This window comes from Prinia subflava, chromosome Z (genome assembly GCF_021018805.1).
Source record: "Prinia subflava isolate CZ2003 ecotype Zambia chromosome Z, Cam_Psub_1.2, whole genome shotgun sequence".
Taxonomy (NCBI): Eukaryota; Metazoa; Chordata; class Aves; order Passeriformes; family Cisticolidae; genus Prinia; species Prinia subflava.
This window is the reverse complement of record NC_086283.1, coordinates 27,715,650-27,729,480: the sequence shown is the minus strand read 5'-3', so window position 1 is coordinate 27,729,480 and position 13,831 is coordinate 27,715,650. Positions and strand designations below refer to the sequence as shown.

The 13,831-nt window shown below is 40.5% G+C and overlaps 1 protein-coding gene across 3 annotated transcripts in view; it reads right to left on the bottom strand.

Moving 5' to 3' along the window:
• Positions 1–6,365: 6,365 nt before the first annotated feature.
• VCAN (versican) overlaps positions 6,366–13,831 on the bottom strand; it is a 99,392-nt gene continuing 91,926 nt past the window's right edge. For all 3 annotated transcript variants that reach the window (XM_063423698.1, XM_063423699.1, XM_063423700.1), the window contains 3 exons: positions 10,162–10,306; positions 9,474–9,656; positions 6,366–8,620 (listed from right to left, as the gene is read on the bottom strand). In XM_063423698.1, the coding sequence (XP_063279768.1) occupies positions 8,490–8,620; positions 9,474–9,656; positions 10,162–10,306 (459 nt within the window). In that variant the 3' untranslated portion in view covers positions 6,366–8,489. The remainder of the gene's footprint in view (positions 8,621–9,473; positions 9,657–10,161; positions 10,307–13,831) is intronic.

Genomic DNA, 13,831 nt, shown 5'->3' with positions numbered 1-13,831 from the left:
ACGGCTTAGAGTTAAGTTAATAAACTCTCTGTCGCACTGTTTGCTGGATCCTCCTTTCCTTCCTCTGCCTCGCCGCCTCAACACCCCCTCATAAGCTCCTACGGGGTCGTGCACCTGTCAGAGCCTGCTCTGCCTGCGCGGCGTGCGGGCTGACTCTGGACTGCGCCTTGTCCCGGTGCCTGGGCTAGCTCGGGGCAACACCCAGTGGTTCTTTAGAGGCACCGCGGCACCTCAACACACAATGAAGAAAGTCAAGGAAGTCTCATCACTTGTTTTTGATTTTATATTGGTTAACATTGCCTCTGGGCCTGATGTTAATCACACTGCAAAATCACATACTGTATGACAACAACGAACATTGGAGCAAAGCCTGAAATTTCATGTGTGCTAAAATATTTTGTGTTGGAAATTTGTTTGTACAAGCCCTAAATAAAAAACAAGGGGTGTGGAGGTTTAAAATCTTGTACAACCAAGTTCTGTATATTAATGCATTTCTTCAGGATCCTTGGGTGTAGGTATTAACCTGCAGGATGATGCTATAAAAATTATGGCTTTTTGGCACTGTTTGTACACTGATTAGCAATCAGTACAGTCATTCTTTAAACTATGGTATCTCTTCCTTCCCAGCCCTGATCTGTGTCAAATCAGATTATATAAAACTAGTAATGATATAAAACTGGCATTGTAGCCAGCCAAAGGAATCCTTTCAATAGCTGAACAGCAGTATTAATTATCAGTGAATAAATAAATACATATGCTACAGATTTGCAAGACATCTCAAAATTCTACCTCATCTTGATAACCTCCCAGGAATTAAAAGCCTCTTAGTCACTTGGGAATCTATCAACAAGAATAATATTTAAGGTAGTGAATTCTCTGTAAAGATGTCAAATATTTCTTCTGTTCAGGTATTTTTCTTCCTCTTGAGATTTTGGGGAAAAAAATCTTGATTAATTTTTTTTTTTTTTTTCCTCTGAGTTTTTTGTCTCACTTTTGAACTTTCAGCAAGTAGTTTTATTTTTTAAATAAATAATAAAGGGAAGCAAATAAAGATTTTTCACATGCAACTCCCTACTGAGTGAGGGTATCTCAGATGTTAGGCAGCTGCAGGAAGGGTACAAAACAGAGATACAGCTGCTTAAAATGCAAAAATTTCCATTCTGCTACTGTCACCACACTGGCTGTTTCACCCAGATACATTTTGCCCCTGGGCACAGCTATATGGGCTTAATTTTTCCACATGTGTGAAGTCAAAGATGCTATAACTGTGAATAAAATCCATGTAGTTCAATCCTTCCTGGAGCTTATCTTGAGTGTAGAGAGGCTGATCTTGGAAAGACACTAACTAAGGTCCACCAAAACTTAACCCCAGAAAATGAGTTTTTCATAACATTTCTCTAGTCTCCAGCTCCTCCTCACTTACTCATGAATCAGATATGTAATATAGCAATAGATTTGTATAATCTGTTTCTAAAGATTGTGCTAAATTTGATGCTTTTCCCCATTTTTAAGGAAAGGCTGCATAAAACACCTCCTTGTGCTTGAATTCTGTGATTTCAAAGAACAGATTTCACAAAATCATTTAGGCTGGAAAAGCCCTCCAAGGCCATCAAGTCCAAGCTGTGCCCAATCCCCACCTTTCAGTGAAGAAATTGTTCCCAATATCCCATATAAACGTTTTCTGAGTGGTGTAGGGAGCAGAAAAAAAAAGTTTCCCTCAGAGCACAAAATGTCAGCAGTGGGTTTAAGGGAAAGGGGGTGAAGAGGTTTGCATTAGACCCCGGTGCTGCTGTGCCCCAAGGTTAATGAACACAGGAATACCTCCGAAGGTGACCCCAAAACACTCAACAAGCTGTGCAGGTAGATCAGACTCTCAGCTGTGCTTGCCATAAAACACCTCAGAAGAATGAAACTGGGCATTTCACATCTGAAATCAAGTGCGTATCTACCTCCTACTTTGGGGTCAATCTAGCTAGCCAGTATCCAGTATATTGCCAAACTCAGAAGACTTTTGTAGTCTAAACCACAAATTTTTCCTTAACTTTCATATCTGGGCTCTCTTCTGCAGGAAGAATCCCCTACTCCATTCCCAAGAACAGCATTAAGGGATGCTAGATGTCCAAAACTCTTATCTTCAGAAGACATTTCACTCCAGCAATATGTTCACATCATTTCAGCTTGAAAAATCCCTGTGTCCACACAGCCTGTCATTTTAAACTCAATGTTTTTTCAAATGTTTTGATTACAAGTGCAAACTGCTTTTCTAACGATTTTTAATAGAGAGTGACAGGAAACGTAATCCATTTGTGCCAGCACAGGCTAAAAGGTCTTGTCTTAAAATAAAAGGTCCTGAAGGATTGAAGTAGTGTTTTGGGGTTTGGGGATTTTTTTAAAAAAAAACCACCTGTCACTATATAGTGCAAACAAAAACTACCACTAAAGCACAAACACATTTAGGCCAGTTTATCAAAAACTAATGTAGCATATGTCTTTATCATATATAGCTGCTCTATTGATGTGCATTTCCAGGGGATGTCACAATCTGATTGGTCTAAATTAATTGGTATAAATTCAAATTCCTGCCTAATACAAAGCTAGCCCAGACTGATTTTCCATTTTCAAATCAATATCCATGAACTTTTCCTCCCATCATCCTTCCTGCTTTTTCATGTCTGCCATCAGAATTCCCTTTCACAACAACATAGTTTTTTGATGATTTTCACCCTTCTTACTCTGCCTCTGAAAATGTCAGCCTGGAAATCTTTCCCACAGGGAGTGAGCTAGGCTGAGGGCATTGGAAGGACGTGGGCGAAAAGGGATCAAAACACTAGTATTCCAAATCATATCTTTTCCCTTAAAACCTCATCCACTGATCTGTGGGTGATGGCAGAGTGCAAGGGGACAGAGCTTTGCTCCAGATCCTCTTGCAGGGATAAGGGAGATGGGTTCTGCAAGGTTTAAGAAACTGTAATGTCTTTGGGACCATCAATGCCTCTGTCCTGGGTTCAGGATTTTCCTTATAACCTGAAAGGATAAGAAAACCTGCACAGCCTGAGAGGAAAATGTCTTTATTTCCCCCAAAAGCAAAGGGGAAGGTCTGGCATTTCAGCCTTTTGCCATCAGCTGTTTTCAAGCTGTAAATATCAGTCTGATTGCAGCATGGTTTGAAATTCACCAAAATCCACACGTTTTGTTAATAGAGCACATGTTCCTGTGGAAATGCAGTTTTGGGACACATGGGATGTTATCCTGCCAAGTAATAAAAAAATCCATGCATTTTGGAATTTTTGATCCTTGGTAAGAATTTTTGATCTTTGATAATCCAAGATCCTTTCAATCTCTGGATTTTGGATCCTTGTTAAGAATTTTAGTTCACCTGGAAGTTGCCCTGCTTTAAGCAGAGGTGGAAGAAGTTCCCTTCAGAAGGAACCAAAGGGATCCCTCATTCAGCAAGCAAACGGCACCATCAGAAATATCTGGTGCTCCTTTCTCCTTTCCCAGGCTTATTACGAATATTTATTTTGACAAAGTCATGGTACTTGGGTGAGCACAACATTTGTTCTAACTCTAAAAAGGGTGAACTGGGATCCTGCTGCCTTTTGCAATTAAATCTTCCATCATGTGTTTAGAAAAGTCAATTTTTTCTTTTTCCTCTTTTTTTTTTTTATTTTTTCAAACCTGTGAAAGAACAAGGCCTTTAGTGAACACTCGGGTCTGCTGCAGATCTTTTTGTGTGACCTGTGCCAAACCTCCGCTTGGCTCTTTTTCCCTACCAAGCAGGAACATTACGTGCAATTATCACCTCGAAGACTGTAAGAAACACAGGACCCAAATTCCTGCCATTCTCCTGCTACCGGAGACAACTGCACCATTTATTCCCTTCCCTAAACTAATTGCCCTCCCGTCTCAAAAAGGACTTTTACTGCCACAGCGCTGGTCACCACTGCATGATGTAACTTCCAGAGCTTAATCCCAGCAGCCTTGCTCCTTACACTGCTGCACGCGTGCAGGACCACCAACAGTGTTTGTCTTCCTTTTACTTTCTCCTCCAGCCGCCACAGAAGGTAGCTGCTGGGCCATTTTCAGCTTCATTTCATTTCTCCCACCTTCTGGCACCTGGAAATCTGGAGGCATTTTGATACTGTAAAGAATCCATTCCTACCCCGTCAATAAATTCCTCACCTGTAGAACTCGAGGTTCTGCTTCCCTGTTTTATCAGCATTTACACAGTGACTGAGCTTCTGCAGCACTAACAGCTGATGGCTTCCCCACTGGAAAATACTTGCTATGAAAAACAATATTTGCTATCAAATTGCACTGTACAAGCCCTTAAGCTGCCTTCCAGGTCTGGTGCTGAAGGGCTGAAATGATACACCTTTTTCTGGATGATTTTTCTGTCTTTACTTCTTGTCTCTGCTATGCTAATAGCTTTGTGTAGCCTTCAAGCTTTTGTCCATGTTTCCTTCCAGCACCTCCCACACCAAAAAAGGTGTTTGCACCTTTTTCATCATTCATGAGGAAGAAAAATGTGCTCATGGAGTTCTGCACACATCACTGCTTAAAATCAATAACACAAGTTTTGTGCTTTCTCAGGAAAAGAATGGATTTGCCTTTTTGTACCAGCTGTTTCAACTCCCATGGCCCATGGGTGGTCTCTGCTTGTCAGGACAGAGATGTCACCTACAGAAATGAAGACTTTTCTCTCAGAATAGGCAGCACATTGACCTTAACCTTGCCCACACGGTGAACATCAGTGTTCCTCCAGCCACTGCCCTGGCAAAGCAATTTCTGATGGCAAAGCCCTCTTGGCAACAAATCCTTTCCAATGGCAGCCTCCTGCCAACCCGCCCGCATCCCGCTGGCCCCACTGCTGTAATTCCAGAGACTGTTTTCTCCTACAGGGTTCCCTAATCCCCAGCGTCTGATGAATTGTGATGACTCAGGCAGGAGATTCCATTAAACCAAAGGAGTTCTACCATCACGGAGATGTCTCTATCTAATTTCACGACATTGTGCATCTATTAGCAGGAATGTGTGCCTCAACCATCACCTTCTCCTGCTGTTTGAGAAGGTCTCCCAAAAGTGTTGTCCTGGCTGATCTCTGCCCTTTGTGGTGTCAGCCTCTGGGGTGCACTGCAGGAATTAAAACACTGTCGGTATCTAAAGGGACAGGAGGATGTTCGGAGCAGCGATGGGTACTCTGCAGAGACTGTCACGGGCACAAAAACCGCAAAATCTGTATTCAGATCACAGAACCATAGAATAGTTGGGGTTGAAAAGGGCGTTAAAGCCCATCCATTCCCATCCCCCCCACAGTAGGGACACCTTCCATTGTCCCAGGCTGCTCCAAGCCCCATATCCAACCTGGCCTTGGACACTTCCAGGGATCCAGGGGCAGCCACAGCTCCTCTGGGCACCCTGTGCCAGGGCCTCCCCAGCCTCCCAGGGAACAATTCCTTCCCAAGATCCCACCTAACACTGCCTTCTCTGTTTGAAGCCATCTCTCTTTGTCCTGCCACTCCAGACCCTTGTGATATCTCTGGTTTTGTCTTCCATCCCTCCACTCCAACCCCAACCTTGTTCCACAGACTGGAGTTCAGGGATGCTCCAGGTGAAGGAATGATGGCATTTGTCATGGTAGAACCCTGGCTTCACAGCAGAGTCACTCTGTGACCTAAGCATGTGCATTTTGCAGGGTGTTGGTACAGAAATATTTTTGGGTTTACATCGGTATTAGATAAATTCCCCAGAGCTAAATAACTTGCCATATCCTGTCTAAATAAACAAACATGGGTGACAGGGGTTTTTTGGGTTTTCTTTTGTTTTTTGGTTTTTTTTAATAAGGAATGTTGTCAGTCCTATTTTATTATGTATAATTAAAGGAGGTGAAAAAAAATCAGTATAAGCACTGCATCTAACCTAATTAAAACTACAATCACGTTATCTGAATGTCTTACAACATTGTTTAAATCCAACAAGTAGACAAGAAAACAACAAATCTATGCAGGGTTTTTTATACATATGGTGAGAAAGTTTGCAGAGGGTTAAAATATATTTTCTGTTCTCTGTGTTTCTGGTACAAGGAAGTGATGTGTAGATTAGTGTATATTTATGAACAGAGCCTTGACTTTTACAAGCAAAATCGACTTCAAAACATACAATGTATATCTTAAAATATCCCCTAAAGTTGCTCATATAAAGTCAAATCCAGCACCTACTCAAGTTCAGCCAGCTGACTCTTTGACTCCATGGGCACTTGACCAAGCCCATGGTTATTGTGAAGTACCTGACAGTCTAGTTGTATTCATATGAAAAAAATCACATTGCATAGATTTAAACAGGAAGACATGCAATAACAAGACAAGTCACAGTATAGCAAAACCTTGTTTCTTTGGTGAAACAGAAGCAGATATAAAAGTTACAAAGATTTTAGACTTTCATTCACAAAAAAAAAAAAAAAAAAACAAACCAGACATTCACATTATACACTATACAAGATAAGAATATAAATAGAGAAAAGTATTATGTGCATTGTTGGGGGGTGAGGGGTGGGGAACGGACCAGCCAATGCAGGGACTCCCCGCTACAAGGTGGGAAGCAGCCTCTGCCATTCCTCAGGGCCAGGGGATGTTGTCTGAACTCCGGTTTCAGCTCCCAACCAGCTGCAGCAAGGCCACTCCATGGGCAGCTCTGCCATGTTGGCTGGGTTTCAGTTCTTCTCCTTTCCCTCTCAGTTTTTTTTCCCATCACAACACCACACAGACACAAAGGCATAAACCTCACGCCCTGTGTGTTTCTCATGTTACTTTAAAAGGTACATCCTAAGGAACTTGCCTTAACTTGCCTTTTTTTTTTTTTTTTTTTTTTTTTTTTTTTTTTTTTTTAATTATTATTATTATTTTCCTTTTTTTTTTTTTTCACTTTTTAATTTTTTTTGTTCTGTGCCCAAAGGTGTGCAAGGCACTTTTGCAGGAATAATTCCTTTCCGTGGAGAGGCCGTTTCAAACATCACCTCCTACACTCACTGTACACATCAAGGTCAGTGGTGGCACTGACCAGGGCAAGAAATCATAACAGAAAACTCCTAAGTACACACTGCACCAAACTACAACCTAGAACCAATCTGTGCACACACTTCTTTAGAGAAAGCCAAGATCCTGATTCTTCTGTAGGTCACGCACAGTTCTCACCCATCTAGCCGCAAATAAATGATCCTGTTTAGCAGGAATTTTTGTTCTCCGGGTAAAAAGAGCAAGGGGAACTGAAAGGTGGTTCCAAAACTGGAGCTCAGGGGCTAATACTGCACTGGTGAGCTCCTTGAATCTTCTTTGTTTGGGTAAAATAACATCCAATAAATTAAATCAGTATGGCTTACTTCATTTATTTATGTACGCTTCACAGCTGCAGCATTCATACACAAACATTCATTACTTTATAAAAAGATTAAAAAATGGTTATATATACAAAATTATTTACTTTTTTGATTTTTGTTTGTTTTCTACAAAAAAAAAAATCCCCCAAACACCAGGTCTACCTCCATTTTAGAATGCAGAGACCTGTCAGACCTTGTGGTTAATAACATGAAAGTAATTTTTTCCATTTTTTCCTTATTTAAAAAAAAAAAAATTAAAAAGTGGCCCTGGTTGATAAAGTTAATATACTAGCATTTGGAAATTTACTGGCTCTCCTTGTCATACACAACTCCTCCACACAGACCTTTCTCAGGTGTGCTGAAGCTAGAATAGAGAGCAGAAAAATGTTCCATATTGCAGTCCCTAGCTGATGCTTTGTGCCACTTTTATGTGCTCTGTCTAAACTTTTCATCTCATGGGACACAAACTATACCTTGGGTGGGAATTGGCACAGTTCCCATTAAAAAAAAAAAAAAAAAAAAAAAAAAAAAGTCATGTCATTTGTGTGTTTATCTTCACCTGATAATTACAAATTTCAGTCAGTGAAGTCTTTATTTCAACCATTTCCAGCCTAGGTAAACAACACAGAAACAACATCATAAATGACTGCAGACCTCTGAGGCCATTCTAACCATAAATATGCCTGAAATTAGTGTGACTTTTCATTTTATATACACGATTTTAAAAACAACACACAGTCAAACAACATTAAAATCATCTTATTTACATTTTCATTGGTGCTAAAATTGAGCTGTTTAAATATTGCAGAAGGCTGGTACATATCATAAAATGGTCCACACCGATGGCATATAGAAAACTATTAATCTTTATAGGCTGGAAATGGTTTCCCTTTATCCCCATAAGCACTTCTCCTTTTTTTTATTTATTTCTTAAATTTTCTGATAAACACCGTAATTTTTATTTTTTTCTTTTTTTTTTTTTTGCAAAACGAGTTGTGAGTACTGCAGTCCATAGTTTCAAAACGATTCGATAATGCTCCTATAAGTGATAGAAAAAGGCACAGGAAGTTATGACTTTGGCTGAAATGGTGGAAATCCCCAGTTCACCATTTAGCTCTCAGCGTCTCGAGTCCTGCCACGTCCTGATCCAGCGGTGGTAGTGCTTGGACGAGTTTAATGATGTCCCCTTGCCTGATGAGGAGTGTTTGTAGTAGTATTTCTTAGAGTAAGTCCTTTGGTATGTGGAGGCTGCAGGGAGAAGGGAGGAGAGAAGGAAAAAAAAGGGATTTTTTCTTTTTTTAATTAAACTGCGGATGGGCTGACGACACTTCACAATACAGTTGCATTTACTCTTGGTTAATTAGAGGGTTAACAAATTATTAACTGGAGCTGTGGCAGTGTTACAGGCCTACTCACAGTTGCAGAAAGAACCAATAGCATTATTAGGAACATGTTGATTCCAGGATTTTCTAACTTTAAAATAATCTTAATGCCTTCTGTCGTGATCCCTTAGGATTCAAGCCTTTATGTTTTCCAAATCTTGCGCTGCATTACTGTATAACTCTAAACTCTAACTAAAGTGTTAGTTAACTGTCTTCACATTTTGGTCAAACAAGACAACTCTGCTAGGCTTGAGGTTCAAGGACACCCTACAGTCTTGGGCCCCAAAAAGTATAAACAAAAGTGAACTGCGGAGGGAGCGAACTGTGGGTAAATGACTTCATTACCTGAAGCTGGAGGATTAACACCTGATATGTAAATGGACCAAACTTACAATTGTCTGAAAAACTCATGAGATCTTCCATCTTGGGTGCAGCCTCTGGGAGGCTTCTCACTGCCCAAAGTGTATCTATTGAAGTCCTTCAATAAATACCCACTTTATTCTCTTAATCTTGTCTAGCCTCTGTTCTAGGTAGCCACTCCAAGGCGTCAGTAGAAACAGAAGAGGAAAATTTCTATTAGTTTTGGAGGTTTTGTGGTTTTTTGCCATAATCTGTCCTACCAGATTTACTCCTCTCTTAAAATACACATTCATTACTTATTAATCCTAAATTATCCCGCTGTTTCTGATTTGTCACTGGTTTTCTTTCAGAGAACTCACGATTCATGCAAGTAATTTTGGGCATATCCCATCGTCCGTTCCCCTGGCACCGGATGGTCGGGATGTGGCGCTGGATGAAACCATCCTTGCAGTGGTATCTGATGAGGGAGTTGATCTCGTAACGAGGCTTCATCTTCCCAAAGGTCTTTGCGTTTTCCACAACAGGAGGCTGTCCACAAGCCACTGGAAGGAAGAGAGACCATCACCCAAAACTTCAATTTGTGAGCCCAGTTTGAACTGGAACTGGACTCTGGGCCCTGGCTAAGGGAAGGACACAAGGGACCTCAGCTGGACTCCCATGAGGAACATCTAGACAAGGACAGGAGGATCAGTCTGCCCTGTAGATGTCCAGGTTTTGTAAACCAAAACCAATAGTGATGGAAATTGGGAAATTGCAGATACTATGGTCAGTACTGCTTTTTTTGGTTTAAATTCTAAATGTAAATTCAAGCCAAAAAGCTGGCATACTCATACAAAGAAGCTGTTCTTCAGAAACCTGAAAACCAGTGAAGTTACTATAAGCATTTAAGGAAAAAGTCCTTTTTTCAGGCCTCCTCATATCATCTTCAATGACAGGCTGTTCAAAAGGACTGAAAACTGATGGATCCATCAAAGTCCAGGGAATAAGGTAAAAAGTATTGAATTGGCAGTTTAGTAAATTATGCTTTTGTCACTGCAAAGTTTGTACCTGTTCCTTTCTTGCAGGTGTAAGTAAGGTGATAATTGCATGGGACATCGTTCCACTGCCCGTTCTCATGCCAGATTATAACAACACAGTCTTCTCCAGCAGAAAAGAAGCTGTCTGGCTGGTTTGGTCTCCAGTTCTCATATTGCTGCAGGAAAGAGAAGCAAGCCATCATTCCCAGTGCTGGAGAATATTTACATTAACAAAAGAGCACATGATATCACCTGTGGTGGAAAGCAATTTCAACTGTTTAATTCAGGCTGCTGACATGGGCTAAACAAAGGTAGATTTATATCCTCCCACTATATTAAAGGTTACCTCAAGGGGAAAAATATTCTGGTCTAACTTCTCACTTACTGTAAACTGATGTCAGGTGAACAAAAAGACACAAGGAAAACTGGATCCTAAGTGTGTTGAAAAGACTCTTTTCCGCATAAATGTCATGAAGAATAATGCAAGAAAATAGAGAAATAACCCATGACCTTCGTTAGTGCACATCTACTAAGTGAGAAATTACAGACTAACTTCTCAGACTTGGATTATTTATGACATTGGATGACTTCATTCAGTTAATTAAGTCATTCCACAGGATGACATGCAGAATTAGGTGCAACATAAGTGAAAAAGTCAGAATGTGGCCCCCAAAAACCACAGGAGATTGGTGTTTCCACTAAAAATGCTAGGTGGCAGACTGAGCCCAGACAGCAGCCTCTCAGCTTTAGAAATGGTGATTTTAATTCTGCCCTCTGTTGAAAAGCCAGCCTTGAACATCTATGAAAACATAAGCATAAAAGAAAGAGCTTCTTCAAAACACACTACTTTTAGAAGTAGAAATATGAGGATTGCTACGTGCAAACCAAACAAACTTACAAAAGAACCTTCAAATGGCTGTGAAATACCAGCACAATGTCATTTTTGGACGAAAATTAGTGAGGATTCAGTCTGTTTTAGCAATCAATCAGGAGGAAAAGTAGCAACACTTTTGTCAGACTGATTGAAACTTGTGTAGTGTTTCTTGTCAGGGGACATACAGCCTCCTGTTCTCAGCAGAGGACAGCAGAGGTGGGATAATCCCTCACCTTGTTCCCAAAAAAAGCACAGGAGTCTGAGATTTGCAAAATATTATGTCAAGAAAAGCAAGAGAATATTTGGAAACCACTCCTAATAATTTTCTCTGGGATTTCTGTCGTGTCACTCCAGGAAGAATTTAAGGAAGGATAAAAATAGATATCTGTAAGAACTGGAATTCACATAAATGCCAGACATTACCCAGGCAGCTAGCCCCATGTATGGGCAAAATGACACAGTTTCTACAGTGCTTATATTTTTCTCAGTGCTTACATCTTTCTGACTAGATCTGGCCCATATAAATGTCATAAAAGTTTAGCTTTCTATTTTGTTAACTTTGAGAAATAACACCTATTCACTGTCTGCGGGAACACATTTTAGAAATAAAGTTAACATACTCCACACAAGTAGTATTTACCTTACAATGAATCAAACTATGAAAGGAAAATGAGTTAAATACTTAACCTTTTTCTACCACGTGTCATCTTACCCGTCACAGGTTTTAATTATCTAGGCAATTTAACCAGCACAGTCTGAATAAATTTGTTCTGCACTGAATTTATTACCTCTAATAAAACATCCCCCTTTTTATCTGAGACTAAATTAACTCCATTTCATCTTTTCAGTGTTTAACAGTCCTAAATTACAGTGCACACCAACTCATTTACTCAAGTCTAGAATCCATTTGCTTTCAAGAACATGTGCCTAGATATACATAAAAATTAAAGAAAAATGTAAGGTTAGTGGCAGCAAGTTTCATGAATAATGTCATGAGAGCCAAGGAAAGATTTTGACAAGCCTTGCAGCTGTTTCTTGTGGAAGTGATACTGCAGAGCTGCTTGCTTACACAGGGATGAGAGTGTGGGAATGAAGGATATTTAGTGGAACAAATACAGAGCATGTGAGCTGGAGGTGCTCAGCAGCCTGCCAGCTCCCACCCTCAGCACGCAGACTCCATATTCTCTTACTTGGTTTGCCAAAATGACTCCAAAATTTGTGTTTGCTTAACTGGCAGGGCTGCAGTGTAGTGGCAAAGTATTACATCTAGGCCCTGTGGTTTGTTCAAGAATGTCTGATATCCTCCAGCATGACTTGCTGTTACCTCACATCTGATATCGTCATTGCACAGATTTATTTTGGCTGAGGAGCTCTGATTTTGCCTGGGTCTGGTGCCAGAATTGCTTAGCAGAGGAAGTTCCAGACTGCTGAATTGCTTTTTTAGGTCTCCACCCAGCCCCTCTGTACTTTTTCAATTCCTTATTTAGACACTGATAATGGGACAGTGATACAAGGAGATTCTCACAATTTGAGTGGAATAGGCTACTAGACAAATAAACTAATATCTTGCTTTTCTCTTGAATGAATTAGATGTTTGCAGGAGCATAGGCATGAATCTGGTTTTCACTAGTGTAGGTCTGGGTGACTGCACCATCTCCAGTAAACCCGTATTAGCAAAAAATTAATGGGAAAAAACCTTTGGCAATGCCCTTAACTGTATCATCCATAAAACAAAATCTAAATAGAATAAAATACTTGGTGAATACTTGGAAGAAAAGTTGTTGTAAGCTTTTTAGTCCTTATCAGAAATATTAATACTGGGTGATTACACAGAGCGACCTAAAAGCCATCACTACTCTGTTTTTTAAGCAACATTACCACAACAAACATGAATTTTTTCTCTGTATTAAAATGCAGTTCTAGACATGTAATCCTAATTATGTACAAGACTCAAAACGTACTTCAGAGGAGGTCTGGCTGACCACAGCTGTCTTCCAGCTGAGGTGGCTGTGGAGAGGGAGGTCCAGAGCAATCACAGAATCTCAGATTGGTTTGGGTTGAAGGGAACCTTTAAAATCATCTAGTCCCAGCCCCTGCCATGGTCTAGGACACTTTCCACCACACCAAGTTGCTCCAAGCCCCGTTCAGCTGATACCAAAATTGGGTGAAATTTTTTACTCTCTATGTTATTTTCCACCACCCGTCCTTGATCAAGCACAGACTTCAGGTCAGGCAGACACCACTACACCACCCACTCTGCAAAGCTCTCAACACCCTAAATGGCAGGGTGATTGGGAACTTTTCCTCAAAAAATTTGAGGTTTCTGTGTAACCAGGTGACTGCAGGACTTAGCCCCAGGAACAGGAGTTTGGTCTCTGTACCTTCATTTGGTCCTTGGGGAGTCTGCCTGACCATCATTTCAGGATGAAAACTGGAGTTTATACTCTTTATGTTTTTAATTATACTGTAATAATTTATTAAATTTACTTGTACTTTTTTGGTTCTATTGGTGAAATCAAAGCCTTCTCTGTCACACTGGATTTCTTTGTTCTTTCTCTTCAAAGACCCTGAAAATTTTCCTGCAGAGTGTGGATAGTCCACGACTTAGAGCTGGAGCTGAGTTGAGATTCAGCTCTTCAGGCTTCCTACCTGGCACTAGATAATGCACTTGGTTGGCTATTCACAGCCCATAAAACAGGGAAAATGTATTCTCTTGCCCCACAGGAGGAGTTTGGATATGATGACTTCAAAAGCCCATCAGGACCTTTTATTAAGTTCCACATTTTTGGGGGGAGGATTTCCTTATATGGCAGAGCATAAACTCAGA